The sequence below is a fragment of the Macrobrachium nipponense genome, chromosome 5, assembly GCF_015104395.2.
Source record: "Macrobrachium nipponense isolate FS-2020 chromosome 5, ASM1510439v2, whole genome shotgun sequence".
Taxonomy (NCBI): Eukaryota; Metazoa; Arthropoda; class Malacostraca; order Decapoda; family Palaemonidae; genus Macrobrachium; species Macrobrachium nipponense.
The window spans coordinates 53,580,342-53,600,342 of NC_061107.1; the positions used below are offsets into that span (position 1 = coordinate 53,580,342).

Here is a 20,001-nt window from a genome sequence, read left to right on the forward strand (position 1 = left end):
TACAGTTGTTGTTGTTGTTATTATTATTATTATTATTATTATTATTATTATTATTATTACTACTACTACTACTACTACAAGGAAGGAAAGAGTTGAGAAACATCGTCATTGCCGACTTGCATTATGTCCAGATCTAAAACACCCGCATTTTGTCATTTCTCTGAGGCACCATTCTAAGTCGACGCTTTCTCGTTTCCATCACAGTCGGTGTACACCCTGATGATGCTGGGGTGGCTCTTCGTACCTGTCTACATGAGTTCGGAAGTGTACACGATGCCAGAGTACTTGAGTAAAAGATTCGGGGGCAAGAGAATCAGAATCTACCTGTCATTCCTGGCTCTCGTCCTCTACATCTTCACCAAAATATCGGTAAGTGTCATCCCCAGCGCAGCATAACTCTTCTTGCAGTAAAAAGCAAATAATAAAGATGCTTGTTTAGCTTCTTGCTTTTGTTCAATTGTTTCAGCATCAGTTTGGCGCAAGAATGAGTCTGGAAAATCTAATAGGACTCTCCCTGCTTGCGTCTCTTTAATGAATCTTGTTTGCTCTGGGACAGGGGTCGGTCACCTCTGGCCCCCAGTTCAACACCTGGACACTAATCTAACAGTTGTTACCTAGTTGAAGGTGTTGAGGGATCCTCATAGTAATTTGGATATCATGACCCACCTCCAAGACACTGGACAGATGAGTTGCCCGCACTCTCGAAAAGGTTGCTGACCCCTGCTTTAGGATATTGTAAATTAACCTGTTGTACAGTACATCATCTATTATACATACGTTGAATGAGAAAAACTTTTTCAACTAAAATATCTACCTTGATCGCTGTTTTTTATGTAACTTTTCGTGGTGGTTCTGTCTTTATGTACTTACACCAAAATGCCCTTTAACTCGAGCGTTTCAATTCTTGTCCGGGAGGGCGACAACTTCCCGAGTCTGTTATAACATTCCGTAGGGTCCTGATCTCATGCAATTGCTTCAGCCCACACCGCCAGTTCTGCACCCCGAAAGCCTTCCTTGTCTCCTTCATGATGAAGTCTACCCACACAGATTAATCAGGACCATCGAGGGGCGTCCCACAGGACTTCTCACTCTTTCCTGGTCTGAATGCGAATGAGAAGTGCTGTTTATGACGAAGTTCTGACACTTCTCAAAGTGGTGTCTTTGAGAGCAGGGCTTCTATGTCATGTGTATTATTAGATACAAATTTCGAGCTAAGCTTTTGTGGACGAGGATTCTGGTCAGTACACGTGTGCAAAACAGCATCCAAAAATAAACCTTTGCCAAGCTCATCCTTCACACTCAAGTTTTCTCCTCGTGTAATATGGAATACAAGTTTGCGTTAAGTAAATGTATAGATCAGTGTCGTGGTGTACTAGGCCCGGAAGACAGGTGCTGATCCCTGCCGGGAAAGATGCTTTTATCATGGATATTTATTCAGCTGGAAGTTATTCCTAAGGTAAAGGGAATTCGAAATAAATGGCTACTTGTGGCGTCACATATATGCATACTATGCTACATGTAGCTACTCACACTAGCAGTTTATAGTTTGAGGTTTTTTAACATGATATAAACTTCTATACGTTTGGTACAAAGTACTAGCTATACCTTTCAGCTTTCATTTTTATATTGCCTGCAAGTATAGTCTTGAAACAAAGACCTAATAAGTTCTTTGCTATATAGATGGTCATTTTACACTTGAATAAACGAAGTTACTTTATCATGCTAATCTTGTCCTTGTTAATTATACTGATACTCAAAAATACCAGGAAAAATGACCAAGGGTTTGTTCGTAGCAGAGCTTCAATGGATGGAGCCATCCACCGAGTTCAGGAAACGAAACGTTGCTGAAATTGAGACGTTTTCAGGCACCCAAGAATATTAAGAGGAGTATTTTCGCTTACTCCTGCAGTAAGCCTACAAACTGCTTTGTTGTTGTTGGGGGAGAGTAGGAAAGGTCTATGGAAGAGCCTAACAAGATCTGGAAAAGGTGTTTCACATTGACTTTAAGATAGATACATGAATTTTAGGATAGTATTTTCATAGTTTCTTTATTAGAATGAAAATGTAAAAAATAAATACTGTGCATGGTAAACAGTACAGAAAAATTATTTCTTATATAGCATATTTATTTTAATTTTCATTAGATGAAACAAGGATCTATTTGACCATAGATTTTAGCTCGTTTTGATTTATTTGGTGTACTGAATTTAGGCTCTGTTTCTGTTCGGTTATTTTGTGTTTCCACTTATAACTAAGAATATATGAAAGTGTTTAATTTGTGTCCTTTTTATTTGATCTTTGTTGTCAGTATGAATAGTAATAGGTATGAGTATTAATTACAAAGACCATTTCATGTTAAGTTGGGAATATAATGTTTACAACCTATGCATGAGGGGAAAATCTTGCACACGTCCCGAGTAAGCTGGAGGTCGTATCACGCCTTGTTTCGTTACTTCTTAATACCTGAAGAAATAAGGAGCCAAATGACGTTTAATTACTTTTCAAATACGTTAAACATCTCTCGTGGCTTTGTAGTTCTCATCGTTGTATTTCAAGAACAACACTTGCAAATAAACTTGTCATTTTAGAATCCCTTTGCAAAACAAAATCCAATTTTGTACAAATTCTTTGCTCATGAAATAATTCGTTCTTTGTAATTCCATATGTATGTCCTGTGGGTAAATTCATATGGCACAAAAGAACTCAACAAAATTAACACAGTCGAGGACACTAGACCTGCCTACCCTGCAACACTCAGATCTTGAGTCGTGAAGTATTTTTGACTCAAGATCTCTGCCACTAAGCTTTTAATGGTTGCATATATACATACATACATACACATGCATATATATATATATATATATATATATATACTATATATATATATATATATATATATATATATATATATAAATTCTTGTAATCAAATTCACAATAACACACCAGAATGATACATAATAATGATAAGAATATATTCAAAGATGGCTAATATAAAAAAAAAACTTTTAAAAGATGGCTAATTAAAACAAATGAGTAAATAAAATAAAGCAAAATGCAAATTAAGTCGCAAAATGCAAATTAAGTCACAAAAACGGATAGTACAAGGGAACAGTAAATACACCAAGTCAAATACAAACCAGCAAAACGGAGACTAAAAACACAAAGTGAGGCTACAGCCACATTTCTAGCCAAAGAAGGCTTTATACTGACAGAATGTGGAACTTCTAAAATGTACATATAATTAGGTATACATGAACTATGTACTGTGCTGTATTACTATGCTCTTTGATTAGAAGTCTAAGCACTACTTCCAGATTTACTATTTATTAGTCCACGACTGGTTTTGCTTTTCCAGACAGGATTTGACTCCATTACCATTAGGCTGCAAGCGCGACAATTGAGCTCAAGGAAGAAAGCGTTAATGAACTTTTTTTTGTATACTGAAGTTATTTATGTCTTGCACATCTAACGAAGTATTTCACTGACTCATCAGGCTGACCTGTATGCTGGGGCGCTGTTTATGCAGTTGGCCATGAATAAAAGTTCTGACGAGTGGCTTTACATCAGCATCCTCATCCTACTTGGAATAGCAGCCATATTCACCATCGTTGGCGGTCTGGCAGCGGTTGTGTGGACGGACTTCATTCAGATTATACTCATGGTCGTTGGAGCTTTCATCTTGATGGGAACCTGTGAGTTATTATAACAAGACTCTTTTACCTTTCTTACTCATAAGTGATCTCTTGGGAAATTACTTGCAAATAATTTATGAAAAATTATCTTCGGAATATTTTGTCTATGAATACCATGGTTAGATTGATTAATATTACGTATTGTGCTTACTGTAGCAGAAAGCCTAAAGGATTGTATCAGGTTGCCATGCTGGCAGGTCCTGTTAATCTAAACTAAATCTTCGCTTGTTTTTCCAAAGCCCTTAACGCCGTTGGGGGCTACCAGGCGCTGGTCGATGCATACCCAGAGGCCAGGGCGTCTGTCCAGTCAGTGGACTCGTTCAATAATTCGTGCGGAAACCCACCGGACGATTACATGAGCCTCTTTCGATCCATCGTGCCGGGCAAAAGTGAATATCCGTGGACTGGGATGGTCATTGGCGTGAGGCTGAATGCGATATGGTATTGGTGCACTGATCAGGTAAAGCTGGATAAGTTTCGCACCTGTTTATATAGGATTCTATCAAACGTCATCGATATAATGAAATGATAGTCAAGAGAGAGTTAATTGCCAGTTACTGATTTTAGTCTAGGATTCCTTTTCGCCAGCTTGTAAAGTATTGAAGTAATAATCTGATTTCTTATTAAAGTAAGTGTTAAGCTCCAATTTAACTCGGTTGTTCAAGAACCAGACGGTTCCAAACTAAAATATCCACTTTTAAGATCCTTGGAAATTTCATATTCGATTTCACTCTGGAAAGAGACCTTTGGATATAGCGACCAAGTCATTTTTCAACTTTTTCCTTGTGGATTCTTCAGGTAATAGTCCAGAGAACACTCGCGAGCAAAAGCATGTGTCACGCTAAAGGTGGCTGCGTTTTAGCAGCCTATTTGAAGTTCCTTCCGCTGTGGTTGCTGGTGATACCGGGGATGGCCGCCAGAGTTCTCTACCCCGACAGAGTTGCTTGTGCCACCCCTGACGCCTGCAGAGCAATCTGTGGCAATCCATCCGGATGCAGCAATATTGCTTATGCAGAACTGGTTTTAAACCTTTTACCCACTGGTAAGTGCAAATGCAAATACATTTTTGGGAAATCTGCGCGGGGAAACGGAAACCTTGGTTGGAGGGGATGGGGGTGAGGAAGTTTGGAGTAAATCCTTTAACTTTAAATTTGAGTAAGACGTTGAAAGAATGGGTCTGAGAGTATTGTATTCTATAGAAGGTCATGTGAGGTGCGTTTGGGTCTGATGAAGTCGAAATCCGCCCTCATAGCACATCAAAAAATGTAAATGCCACAGCCATCTTGACAAATTTGGCAAATTAATACATTAAAAGTATATATTCGCATCGGTGAAAAGTAGTAGTGTAAATTTAAAACATCAAAGATTATTCTTACAGCCTTTTTCATATTCCGTGGAGATCCGAGTTGTAATCCTAGTCATTCCGAGAGAGAGAGAGAGAGAGAGAGAGAGAGAGAGAGAGAGGAGAAGAGAGAGAGAGAGAGTTATTTTTGGCAACAGGTTGAGGAAGAAATAGACCATATTGTAAAATAAAATAAAAATTGATTGCACCCCTTTATGTATTATTTCATTTTTGTGTCTGTTTGTGTATACATGAATCATTTTATGCATTTCGTCTTCTTGCTAGATCCAGTTGAAATATATGAAAAAAAAAAAACATTCTACATGAAAATATAGAGTTCAAATAAGCATTGCGGAATAAGGATGGTCAGAAAAGTCATCCATTTCTTTGAGTCAGATTTCTTTACGTAAAAGATTCAGGCAGCAAAACATTCATAAAATTCGATAGAGCTATGATAGCTTGTTAGGTTTGAATGGAACCATTAAAGATAGGAGTCCTTTAAAAGATCTTTTGGAATTTTGTAGATGAATGAAATATTTTTAAAAGGTACGACTTATCGCGGACAAAATTATTTTAGTTATCTCATGTAAGCTTTGAAAAACTCTTCGTGGCAATCCCTAGTTTTCAGATAAATCCGAATTTTGTCTCAGGAGAGCGACCTGCTTTTGGGACCTGCCCAAGTCGATGAGTGAAGAAGGGATTCAGACTCAGTTGTTGACATATTATGCTTATAGATGGCGCTGTAATAGTATGCATTTCTTAACTAGATGACAAACGGTTGCGTGCAATTCCTGCACAAAATCACAGCTAAGAGGAGAACGTTTGTTAAAATGGATGTGTTTTGAAGGAATAAAAACCTGAAGATGTAAAGCACCTTAGGGAACTTTCCACATTAACCGCTGTAAGTGCTAACAGGGTCAACTGAAATCATGAATTCTCGCATAAACTATTTAGATATACTCAGTTATTTTTGCATAATTTATATACATATAATTATATATTTATATATATATATTATATATATATATATATATATATATATATATATATATATATATATATATATATATATATATATATATATATGTAGAAGGATCCACGGTAATATTCTTGTTTACCCAGACGAAATATATTTGTAGAAATATTTACAATGATCATATAGCTTTCGTCCATCCTTCTGTGGACTTTATCACTAACTAAATGAGAGCACTTTGTCCTGCCTCGAAGATCACAGAGAATTCCGGAAAGGATACGACCCAATTACTTGTTCGCATATTTTAACCTTGTTTATCAGTTTCGTTTGTTTATATTTTTGTATTTCTTCACCAATGTCGTCTCTCTCACTTAGTGATCAAGTCCACAGAAGAATGGACGAAAGCTATAATCATTGTAAATATTTCCACAAATATATTTCGTCTGGATAAACAAGAATATTACTGTGGATCCTTCTACTGATTACTTAGAAGCACGATACGGTGTTTATATATATATATATATATATATATATATATATATAAAGTTACTTTAACCTTACTTATTTAATCTCCATACATTAGAATCTTATTATAAACGAATAAAAGATTAATAATACATCAATTGAAAAAGAATCATTTCAGTGCACCTGTTGCCGATACATATTCTGCTGTTACGAATCCTGCACTCAGCTTGCTTACAACGTATCTGGTACAACTGTTGTTTTGCATACTGCAAAGTGGTTCTCAGTCATAGGCACTTGTTTGAAGCCATTTATTATAATTAATGTACGAGAGACTTCACTGACGTAGTACTAACCCCCCCCCCCCCCACAAAAAAAACCCGTTCCATATTTCCAACATTATAATTACTGCCGTCACGTATCGTGCCTCTCGGTATACAACAGAAGGATCTACAGTACTACTCTAGTTTAGCAAGACGAAATGTATTTGTAGAAATGTTAACAGAGCTTAAAGCTTTCAAAGTCTCATCCTTCTGAAAGAGACACACTTTACACAACAATGGTAAAGAAATGGAAATAGATATAAACAAACTGAGACAGACCAGCAAGGTTAACGAACAAGTCACTGGGTCATAATTCTTTCCAGAAATCTCAGTGATCTGCGAGGCGGGACTAAATGCTTGTCGTCTTCTTGAAAGATACCTTGAGGGTCGTTATCCAAACTGGAAGTTTATCTACAGACTCTGGAACAGGCGAAGGGTGGATCTACATTATCAGAATGAAGAAAGCACCTACACATTTCTGAAGTTCTTCATTCTGGCCCTTTTGCAAATCTCTTCACTCATAAGTAAATTATTCATTATGCCAGTATTCCCCTCAAAGGTGTCGTTAAAGTGATGAGAGCTCCTTCCACAATAATTTTGCCTTTGTTGAAGTCGACGCCATTATCAGAAGCCAAGTGTGCTTAGCAAAGGCGCTGTAAACTTGACCCGAACAGCAGGCTGCTTTCTTCATTCCGATAATGTAGATCCACCCTTCGCCTGTTCCAGAGTCTGTAGATAAACTTCCAGTTTGGATAACGATCCTCAAGGTATCTTTCAAGAAGACGACCAGCATTTAGTCCCGCCTCGCAGATCACTGAGATTTCTGGAAAGAATTACGACCCAGTGACTTGTTCGTTAACCTTGCTGGTCTGTCAGTTTGTTTATATCTATTTCCATTTCTTTACCATTGTTGTGTAAAGTGTGTCTCTTTCAGAAGGATGAGACTTTGAAAGCTTTAAGCTCTGTTAACATTTCTACAAATACATTTCGTCTTGCTAAACTAGAGTAGTACTGTAGATCCTTCTGTTGTATACCGAGAGGCACGATACGTGACGGCAGTACTTATAATGTTGAAAATATGGAACGGTTTTTTTTGTGTGTGGGGGGGGGGGGGTTAGGGGGGTTTGTACTACGTCAGTGAAGTTTCTCGTACATTAATTATAATAAATGGCTTCAAACAAGTACCTATGACTGAGAACCACTTAGCAGTATGCAAAACAACAACAGTTGTACCAGATACGTTGTAAGCAAGCTGAGTGCAGGATTCGTAACAGCAGAATATGTATCGGCAACGGGTGCACTGAAATGATTCTTTTTTAATTGATGTATTATTAATCTTTTTTTAGAGTATGGTAAGAATTGCAATGCATGGAGATTAAATAACGAAGGTTTAAGATATTTTAGAGAAAAATTGTCAGCATATGACCTGTATGAATTTATCTAAACATACTGAATTAGTTAATCGAGTCATCTATAGCCATAGACAAAATGTAGATCTGTAGCGCTGCAAATTACTGCTTTACGTATATGTACGTATACGTCAGTCAGTAGGCAAAGCTTTATAACTTGAGACAAATGAAAGACAATTTTAAGAAGTAAGAACTTTTAACTACTTACATAATAATTAAAAACTCTTGAAAGGTGAAATCAGAGGGAATGCATGACACTTTTGCTAAACAACTGGAAGGGTTGCACGTTAACGAGTCTTCTTCTTTCCCACTGTTAGCGAGTGGCTGAAAGCAACCGTTGTGTGCTTCACATGCCGTGAATAGAATATGAATTGGTTCATATTCTATTCCAATAAAGCTATAGTTTAATACAGCTTGATATCACATAGGGATTACAGTATGTCATTAACTCTGTAATGTGGTTTTAATTCATTATTTCACTACCTGTGACTTGATTTCAAATTCTTAAAAAGAGGAAGAAAGCCTACAAGATTCTAGAAGGCGACTAAAATGACTATGAACCGTGGAACTGTGATTGAACACGCATGCTAAGTGGACAGCAAGACTGAGTTTATGTTATGAATTATTCAGCACATTTATTTTCCAAAAACTTAGCAACTACTTTTCTTTCTCTGCTCTAGGGCTTTCAGGCCTAATGCTAGCTGTCATGATGGCAGCTTTGATGACTTCCTTAACTTCCATCTTCAACTCGGCATCGACTATCTTCACCATCGATGTGTGGATGTTGTTCCGAACGAGGTTCTCTCGACAGAGGACGAAGCCCACCGAGACGGAGCTTCTCGTTGTCGGGAAGGTCTTTGTGATGGTGCTGGTTGTTATATCAGTTCTGTGGATCCCGGTTATACAGTAAGTCAAAAGGCTGTTGTTGGGTTGGTTAATTAAGCAAGTAGTGAGTGGGACCGTTTTATCTGTTGACAGTTCCAAATTATTATTATTCATAATGAGTTTTACCGTATTCTCACAGAACAAGAGGTTCCCAGGGAGCTTCCATATACCATGATACTCTTATGTGCAAAAGGTGAAGACCCAAATAAAGATCACACTATTAAATTTGAAGCGATTTACTGTATAACGATTAAAAGCTATTTCAACAAAAGGGTCCTAGTTAAAATTCTTCAGAATGGATTTTGCGAAATACTATTGCCAAATGCTCGAAGGATACGTTTTTTCAAGAGTAGCGTAGCTGTTGACTAAAGTTACACTTGCCTGGTTTGATTGTGATTCTAAGTTAAAAAAGAAATGTGATATATTTGATTATATACTTCTATCTGTGAATATCATTTGCATCCAATACATTACTGTTTGTTACTGTTGTATGCATTTATTTGCTTTATAATGCAATGTCAGTGTTTCCTTACAGGACATCCGGGAATTCACAGCTTTTCCACTATATTCAGAGAATATCATCCTTTTTAGCTCCACCAATCTGTGCTGTGTTCGTATTAGCTGTATTTTGGGGAAGAACAAATGAGCCGGTAAGCATAACAGTGGAGTGAGTATGCATGTTAGTGGTTGAGCTACTTGAAGGTAAGATGAGGATGCAATCTGGCCTTGGTGCCGTTGGCATTTAAAGATTAACAATGTAAGAATATGAACTGGCATTAGCTAAAAAATGCATTAATTGAAGTGATTACTGAAATTGCCTATTATTAGTATGATAACTATGGCAGTGCTTATTTTGATATATATATATATTTTTTTACCTCTTCCATCACTTACCATGTGTTTTATTTACAAAGTAACTGTGCTAATTTGTGAAGTTCACAAAGTCAGCAGGGTTACATGGTAGTAAGTCCACAAATACTTGTCCTGTATAATTACAGTATTATTATTGCAGTACAAAATAACTCAACCAGACCAGGTCATAGTGCAAAAAAATCAAGGGCGCCGCCAAACCCTTTGGTTTCTTCAGTCAGAAATTAACAGTATTCATCGTAGAGCTGGACTGGTGGATTGGTTTTGAAATGGAGATGTGAAAATTGCAGTGAGAAAAAGTGAAGAAGTTTGAAAGTTAGTGAATGGATGAAAAGTGAAAGGCAGAAAGCGGTCCAGCTGGGGTACGCGGGAGCAGAAACCCCTATTCCCCCTGCAATGGTTTAGTATTTGTCTGCTAGTATATCATCGTCGGTATCCTGTGTCTTTTTACAAAACACTGTGGACTTGAATGTTTCTGTGGGTTAAATATACGTGCGTCATGGAGCAAAGTTGTACCATAATCACTCCAGAGATCATGTGGATGCTGGTGGTGATGGACTTTGGAAGACCTTTTTTTGTTATTTGTGTTAAATTGTAGATGTTATCAGTAGTTTATTTTTGTGTTTACAAGTAGTGAATGTATCTTACAGGGAGCATTCTGGGGTTTGATGTTTGGACTCTTTGTTGGTATGGTGCGTTTTGTCTTAGAGTTCGCCTACACAGTTCCTACTTGTGGTTCAGGTAAGTGGCTTTGTTGTAATACCTTCAGAGTTGAATTTTTAAAATTCTGGTATTTCTCATATATCTCGAGTATTCATAGTACATGCTGTACCATACTGTACATACATACCTTTTCATATGTAGTAAATCGGTTGAAAAGAAATCTTTCATATAGGGACTCGTTAAATAAGGCCTATTTGGCTACTAAACGATGTTTAATTTCATCTGTCCACCCATGGGTGGAGAGGTGGCACTTACGTGTGTGTAGCTCGTGATTGGTTGACAGTCAACGTTTCTGATGTCCTTAGCTTATTCCTTCATTAACATTTGAATAAATATATATATATATATATATATATATATATATATACACACACACACACACACACACACACACACACACACACACACAAGCAAAGGACCCTCATACCTCCTTATACAAATCCTAAACATGCCAATTTGTATCCATAATATACCAACAGAAGTACGATAAAGACGGGCGTGTGTAAAAGTCTACTCGATCAAACATACATGAATGATGGGCTTTCAGTAATTATGTTTTATTTCACTGGTATGCCCACATGCAACAACCTGTGTAAATCACAAGATTTCGTTATCATTCAAAATGTATTCTGTGTATAATTTCATTGCATGAATATGAAAATAACATCATGATACAAAAGTGACATCTACATCCGCATCCGTAAACTGTAAAAATGACCTATATAGTGTACTATAGATAATGACCCTCAGAACACGAAGCATTGACGAGCGAATGATAGGGTTATTCGTCAGCTATTTGATTTTAATGACCTTTCCAGCACACTTTCATTTCATATCAGATAAAATTACTTTCTTATTGTAACCTTTACTGCATTTGTTCATTCGGTCTAAGCATCGTTCCATTCCGTTACATTACAAAATAAGCCTAGGCAAGCTTTTCAACACCAATAAAATGTCAAAATTTTGCTCGATAAATTATTTGATAAAGTACTCCTGAAATTGCCAGGTCACTGATCTATTATAATGATTTAAATGCTCAAGAAAAATGTATAAATATATAAGTTTTTCAGAAAAGAAAATCGCAATACACTTGCCTTGCTTAAACTGAAATATCCCACCCTCCTACCAATGTTGAAGTGGTTGCTCCTTACACCTTCCCCAGACAGCTTCATAAACAACAATAGTTCAAATTAGTTCATATTATTTCGAATACCTCTTTATTTATTTACAACGAGATAAAGGATAAGTATTAAAATCGTATCGTTCGTTGATTAGTGTAGACTATTTGATGCAAGTTCGTCTTCTGTGTGCTTGTATTATTATATATTTAAATAAATCAGCATGTTTATGATCTGCATTATATTAAAAGGAGTCAGTGGTTTTTGTATATATAATCATTCAATTGTATTATTGAAGAAAATTGATACCTTTTTATCACAGTAAGACTACGATATCAGAAATATTGATTTCAGCCAGTCACAAGCTAGCTATACATAATGCCACATCCAACAAAAACCTATGATGGTGAGTGGACTGATCATAGAGCGCCAATCACTGGAGTGGCGATTACCCTACGGTGTGTGTGACCTCAGGCGGCCATATTGAAAGGTCTCGGTCCAGCTCATAGTACTATACTGTATTGATATTATTATTTTTATATTTTGTACTATCATTATTATCTTATTATTATTATTACTATTAATGTTAGTTTTACCATTAGTATTATTGTTGCTGCTGGTGTTGTTGTTATTATTATTATTATTATTATTATTATTATTATTATTATTATTAATTATTATTATTATTATTATTGTTAAAAAGAAAGGCAGAATTAAGAGAGTTGATTTTATATATTGTTTTTTCTATTTTCCTTACAATTCGCTTCTCAGGCTCAGCGATGTTTCTGAGTGACTGGCCAATATTCATATTGGGAATTTTCAAAAAATTATAAATGCTGAAGGTAATCTTTTATTAGAACAGGATATCAGGTCCAGGTCAAGCAGGGGTCGTCGACAGTGCTGGTATTATTCCATAGGCGTAGTTCAGTTCGGGGCAGTGCTGGTATTATTCCATAGGCGTAGTTCAGTTCGGGGCCAGGGTCGTCTTTGGATTAAGGGCTGGTATTGGTGCTGGTATAGCTGGTATCACATGATGTTTCGACCTTCTCGCAGGTCATCTTCGGACGAGTCGTTTGAAGAGACTGTAGCAAGAAAGTCTGTGGGGTGGTATTTATAGTGGCTCGGACCTAGAGTTGCATTCTCATTGGTCGGGCCGGTCTCGGACGAAGTCGTGGATCTCGCCTCGAAGGTCTCGGAGATTCTCTTGTGCGAGCGCCACAGTAGTGTGCCTAGGTATGAACAACAGGAATTCCATCCTTAGCAGGAATCCTATCATCCCGTGGGGGCTCCTGATTATCTGGTATTGTTGGGGGGTCGTTTGCTGCTTTCCGGGCGGTGGTGGGAAGGAGAAACGTTTCTTGGGTGATGTTAAGATTTGGTGTTTCCTTGCCTATATGGAGGGCTTCTAGGAGGCGCAGACGTCGGGGATCCGTTGTCTGGTCTATTATTTCGATATTAGGAATAATATAATTTCTCTTTATCCGTGTGTTATGATCAGTCCTGGCGTGGTTGAAGATGGCTCCTTCTTGAGTGTGCACGTGTGGCAGGAGATTCGCTTGGAGAAACGCATGGAGGTCATACCGACGTATTTGCCGAGGCATCCTCGGACGGGGCATGTGTGACGGTAGACCACACTCATCTTCTTCAAGGGATCCTGCAGGGGCGCCGAAGGGTTGTTTCTCATCACCAGGCTGCTCGTCTTCTTCGTTTTATAATATATAATTAACTTTAATATTTGTCAATGGGGTCGGGGCTGACGTTTTCATTGATGATCTTTTTGAGGGCTTGTTTGTCCTCCTTGTACCTCTGGTGGAAGTGCCCCTTGTAGAAAAGCTTGATGGGCTCTGCAATATCGGGGCAGGGTTCCTGGTGGTACCAGGCTTCCATATTTTTCCTTATAGATTCATCAACAGCACGATTGGTGTGTCCGTTGTCGATGAGGACCTGGGCGGCGCGCTCCAACTCACTGTGTGTGTCATTCCAGGAGGAGCAGTGTGAGAGGGCCCTCCTAACGAAGGCGCTGATGGTGGAGCGCTTATACCTCTCAAGGCACTCGCTCTCACCGTTCATGCACATTCCCAGGTTCGTCGGCTTCGTATACACCTTCGTGCTGAATTCGAAATCTCGCTGTTCGACAAGAACGTCAAGGAAGGGGAGGCGGCGGTCTTTGCAATGTTCATTCGTGAACGTGAGGCAGCTGTGGTCAAGGAATGCACGTCGCAGCTGCTCTTATCTCATCCTGGGAGTCGGCGCAGACGAAGGTATCATCAATGTAGCGCATGTACATCCTCGGTTTGTTGGAATTCTGGAAGACCTTCTCTTCAACGGTACTCATATAGAAATTGGCGAAAAGGACCCCAAGGGGAGATCCCATCGCCACGCCGTCGATCTGGGTGTACATATAGTCGCGGTGATCAGCAAAAGGGGCCTTCTTAATACAGATTTCCAGCAGGGCTCGAAGGGCATGCTCTGGGATGTTTAAGGATGGCGTGTCGGGGTCCCTGTAAACTCTGTCCAAGATCATTTGTATGGTCTCGTCTATGGGGATGTTGGTAAAGAGGGACTCTACATCCATCAAAGCGATGCATCCTCTGGGGGGCGTTGCTCGTAGGGCTTCCAAGAACTCAGCTGACAACTTCAAGCTGTGCCAATCTGGGACATACGGGGTTAAGATGGTGTTGAGTTTCTTGGCCAACAGGTACGTACGTAGGGGCAGGGTTCTGGCTGATTATGGGGCGAAGGGGGTTCCCTTGCTTATGGGTCTTGATATTCCCATAGATGTAGCCTAGGTCATGGTCGCCCGTTATGGGTGGCAAATGCAGGGCGTTAAGAGACGGCGTTGACCGTCTCAATAATCCGGTTGGCCTCTCGCTTGATGTCGTCTACTGGGTTCTTGGTAATTCTGCGAAATTTCGTGGAGTCCGCCAGGATTTCTTCAATCTTCCGGCGGTATTCCTCAGTCTGGATAAGGACGAAAGCAGCAGTTTTATTGGCCCTGCGTACAGTGACGTCCTCACGCTTCCTCAACTGCTTCGCTGCTTCCGTCAGGTCACGGCTGATGATACCACTGTGGTAGTCTACACAGTCGGTGAGGGCCTCGGCAAGCAGAAGGGGTTGAAGGGCGTCAATCGTCCGCAGGTTCCCAAGGTCTTCTTGCTTCTGGATACCATTGAGGAGATATTCAATTTGCAAGCATTAATCCATCGGCCTCGTCAGGAGGGCCCTCTCACACTGCTCCTCCTGGAATGACACACACAGTGAGTTGGAGCGCGCCACCCAGGTCCTTATCGACGAAAACGTCAGCCTCGCCGACCCAGACAAAAATATTAAGTTAATTATATATTATAAAACGAAGAAGACGAGCAGCCTGGTGATGAGAAACAACCCTTCGGCGCCCCTGCAGGATCCCTTGAAGACGAGTGTGGTCTACCGTTACACATGCCCCGTCCGAGGATGCCTCGGCAAATACGTCGGTATGACCTCCATGCGTTTCTCCAAGCGAATCTCCTGCCACGCTCAAGGAGGAGCCATCTTCAACCACGCCAGGACTGCTCATAACAAATGGATAAAGAGAAATTATATTATTCCTAATATCGAAATAATAGACCAGACAACAGATCCCCGACGTCTGCGCCTCCTAGAAGCCCTCCATATAGGCAAGGAAACACCAAATCTTAACATCACCCAAGAAACGTTTCTCCTTCCCACTGCCGCCCGGAGAGCAGTGAACGACCCCCCGACAATACCAGATAATCAGGAGCCCCCACGGGATGACAGGATTCCTGCTACAGACGGAATTCCTGTCATTCATCCCCAGGCACACTACTGTGGCGCTCGCACGAGAGAATCTCCGAAACCTTTGAGGCAAGATCCACAACTTCGTCCAAGACCGGCCCGACCAATGAGAATGCAACTCTAGGTCCGAGCCGCTTTAAATACCGCCCCACAGACTTTCTTGCTACAGTCTCTTCAAACGACTCGTCCGAAGATGACCTGCGAGAAGGTCGAAATATCATGTGATACCAGCTATACCAGCACCAATACCAGCCCTTAATCTGAAGACGACCCTGGCCCCGAACTGAACTACGCCTACAGAATAATACCAGCACTGACGACGACCCCTGCTTGACCTGGACCTGATATCCTGTTCTAATAAAAGATTACCTTCAGCATTTATAATTTTTTGAAAATTCCCAATATGAATATTGGCCAGTTACTAAGAAACATCGCTGAGCCTGAGAAGTGAATTGTAAGGAAAATAGAAAAAACAATATATAAAATCAACTCGCTTATTTCTGCCATTCTTTTTAACAGTATTTGCCTAAAAGAGGGCCTTCTACCAAAATATTAGTATTATTATTATTACTGGACTTTCTTAGCACACATTCACTAAGCACTAACTAAACAGTAATGTACAATCACAATGTACTTACACTCACTAAACCCACACTTGCTATAAACTCATACTTACTAAACACTCACATTTAACATACACTCATACTCAATAAACTAAACACTCAGTGAAACCCAACACTCACTATATTGTTTTTTTTTCCATCTGTCCACCCGCCTGTGGTGTTTGCGTATAGTAACAGTGCGTCCCGGGCTTTAGATAGTTATACTATGTGTAAGCTTTAGGTAAATACCTTAAAAGGATATCTGGGTGTACATTTGCAACTGAAAAGTGTTTTTAATAATTTACTGTGTGCGAATTACACTGTTAATATTCGAGATAGGATGTTATTATTATTGTTGAATGTAAGCTGAATGTAACTAGTATCTAAAGCCTGGGATGCAGTGTTACCATACGCAAACACCACAGGCGGGTGGACAGATGGAAAAAAACGAGCATAGGCACTCAGTATGCACTAAATGCTCACTAAACACTCATAAAACACCAAACACTCAATAAATACTCACTATACCACAAACACTCAGTAAACACTCACTAAACACTCAATCCTAAACATTCATTAAACCCTAAACAATCACTAAACATTTACAAAGCACTTACTGTATGTACACTATACATTCACTATGCACACATTATACATTAAACACCCACTAAACCCTAAACACTCATTAAACACTAAACAGTGAATGAACATCCACTTATCACTCATTAAACACTCAATAAACACTTACACACTAAACATTCACTAAACGCTAACATTCACAAAACTTTCACTAACACCTGCTAAACATTCACTGAATACATACTAAACATTCACTAAACAAACATTCACTAAACAAACATTCACAAAACATTCACTAAACCCTAGACAATCACTAAACATTCACTGAATACTTGCACACTAAATATTCACTAAACACTAGCATTTACAAGTCATTCACTAAACACTCACTAAAAATTAACTGAATACTTACTAAACATAAACATTGACCAAATACTTGCACACTAAACATTCACTAAAACCCTAAAGACTCATTGAACGTTCACTGAAAACTTACACATTAAAAACTCATTGAACTAACATTCACTAAACATTCCCTGAATACTTTCTAAACATTCACTAAATACTAACATTCACAAGACTTCCACTAAACATTTAGCAATTACTTAGTACACACAAAACATTCACTAACCCCCTAAAGACTTACTAAACATTCAATGAATACTTACACAATGAACATTCACTAAACTAACATTCACAAGACCTTCACTAAACACTCAGTAAATACTTAAATACTAAACATTCACTAAAAGTTACTAAACATTCACTGAATACTTAGTCAATAAACATTCACTAAAAACTATTATTCCCAAGACATTCACTAAATTATCAACGAACATTCACTGAATACTTACATACTAAACATTCACAAAACATTAACTAAAACCTTAAAGACTCACTAAACATTCACTGAATACTTACACAATAAACATTCAATAACATTCACTAAACCCTAAACTAAACATTCACTGAAGAATTTTATACTCATAAATATTTACTAAACCCTAAAAATTTGCTAACCACTTACTCATTAAAAATTAACGACAAAAAAAATTTCAAAATCACACTAATCCCCTGTTCAATTTGCGGGTTACCAGACCTCTAATAATGGCTACAAGTCTTTGCAGCGCCACCCTGGTGGAAGACCACCAAACTACATAGTACTGGTATAGAGATCACAACTGCAGGGATATACTCTCTATGGGACTGATACATTGAAACAGACTAAGTAGTACATCTGCTTGGATGTTGATTCTTCCAGAGATGACTCATGAGCACCATTGACAATTATTTTTTCTTTATAGGTTTGCCTGATGTCCGTCCAGAGTTAATTAAAATCCTTGTAGGTAACATTCATTACACACACTTCAGCATAATCCTCTGGATTTTATCAGGGATAGTGACAGTTTCTATATCTCTCATGACAACTCCTATCCCTCCAGAATGTGTAAGTATACTAACAATATACAATGAACTTTTATTCTCAGTCACACCTGTCCTTGCAAGATCATTCATGGAATTAATTAAAAGTTTGCATGTAGTATTACTATATTTTTAGTCTGCATTTATCTTAGCACACTATTTCCTTGCTGTGACTATCAAATTAATATTAAAAAAATGTTGTATGCCTAATTTTCCTGCAATGGTTTGTGAGTAGACAGCATTAAATCATTCATTCTCAAGAACAGATGTTTGTAGTGCGCCCTCCTAAAGCAAATCCAAATTTTGTTTTTGTTAATTTGGTAATATGTAATACAGACTTAACTAATCTAAAATAATTGTTTTCATTATTTTAATAGTAGTACTTAATAAATATACTAACTTGATTATAAAATTAAATGATAAAATTGAATGTATTTACAATAATTAAGAAAAAAATTTTTGTATAAATTTTCAGTGGTAAAGATGATGAAATAACTGTAGGAAAAATATCTTGTTAATGTTTGCTATGACAGCAAATAGGAATAAGAGGAGCTTTGTCAAATAGGCTGCAAGGTTCAGGAAGAGCTTTTCCATTTTTATAACTTAGTACCCATAAATTTTCCTCAGTGCAGTATATAACAGCCCTTTCTGTCCCATCTCAAAATAAATTTCTTATCGGCATTATAAACGAGAACATTACTGTGTAACAAGCTATTTGTCATGTAATATCACCGTACCAGCAGTATGAAAATGAAGCTTCATCAGAATGTCTATTGAATGATCATGTACTGACTAAAATGAATAAGGGAAAATGGCCTCTAATGATTCAGGACCATTGACAGTCATTACTGTACCCGAGATGAAACGTGTAGTCAATTTGGTATAAAATTATGAAAAACAAATTATGCCTTAGGATATGATTACCATTCTCTATAGGACATATTTTCGCATTTAACCAAGAACAAATGGTACTCACCAGTCAAGTACTTTAGCACTGGTTTTCTTTATTAACTTTTCAGAAATTATTCTTATTTCATTCCAGTTGTATCGGTTGACATTCTGGACACGTAAGGATTCTCGGGTTCGTAAATCACATAAGTGTACTTATGATGAGTCGGATATCAACAAGTATATGGAAAGTGCTGAGGTCATGTCAGGATCCAGTGTTGAGGAATTTAGCATCGAAAACCCTCCTCCAGGTATGTGCTCAATGTGTTTTTGTTTGATTGATAGCAATGACTTCTCCAAATAGTCAAGGGGTTTGTATATATTAACCGCAGCATTAAGTTATGAAAAAATATTCTATGAATAAATTCTGCTATCAAATTAAAAGGGTTCTCAGGTGCAATGAATTGTTTAGGATTGGGAAGTATGTTTCCCTACTCATGGCATGAAAACTTTTTATCATGTTTAGATATTGGTCTAGAATACTTTGTCATCTTAATGTAGTTGATTTAGCCTTTGAATATTCTTCCTACAAAGTTAGTGGAAACTCATTAGCTGACCTGGATCTTAATGATGTTGGTTAGTACCAAAATAGCAGTGTGGTCATGATCAATCTTTGCAGTTACAGATTAGAATTAACACAAAACTTAAGTGGACTGGTCATCTAAGATGACTCAAGAACCACAAATTAGGGAGTAAATACTCCCATTTACTCTGTAAAACTTCTCTACAGTTGAAGGTAATGAGCACTTCCAGGTCAAGCAGTGTCACAGGTTATTGGAAATGTAAAGTGAAGAGGAGAGCAAGTAGTTGCTTGATAGAAGGATCATCTATACTCTGTTTTTTTCCATCTGTCCATCT

General features: G+C 38.2%; 1 protein-coding gene across 3 annotated transcripts in view; it reads left to right on the forward strand.

Annotated features, from left to right (window-relative positions):
* The window catches only part of LOC135215319 (sodium/mannose cotransporter SLC5A10-like), a 103,266-nt gene that overhangs the window by 48,607 nt on the left and 34,658 nt on the right, over positions 1-20,001 (forward strand). For all 3 annotated transcript variants that reach the window (XM_064249882.1, XM_064249881.1, XM_064249880.1), the window contains 9 exons: positions 205-369; positions 3,494-3,692; positions 3,932-4,152; positions 4,491-4,734; positions 8,882-9,107; positions 9,622-9,736; positions 10,607-10,697; positions 18,078-18,220; positions 19,238-19,394. In XM_064249882.1, coding sequence (XP_064105952.1) covers positions 205-369; positions 3,494-3,692; positions 3,932-4,152; positions 4,491-4,734; positions 8,882-9,107; positions 9,622-9,736; positions 10,607-10,697; positions 18,078-18,220; positions 19,238-19,394 — 1,561 coding nt within the window. The remainder of the gene's footprint in view (positions 1-204; positions 370-3,493; positions 3,693-3,931; positions 4,153-4,490; positions 4,735-8,881; positions 9,108-9,621; positions 9,737-10,606; positions 10,698-18,077; positions 18,221-19,237; positions 19,395-20,001) is intronic.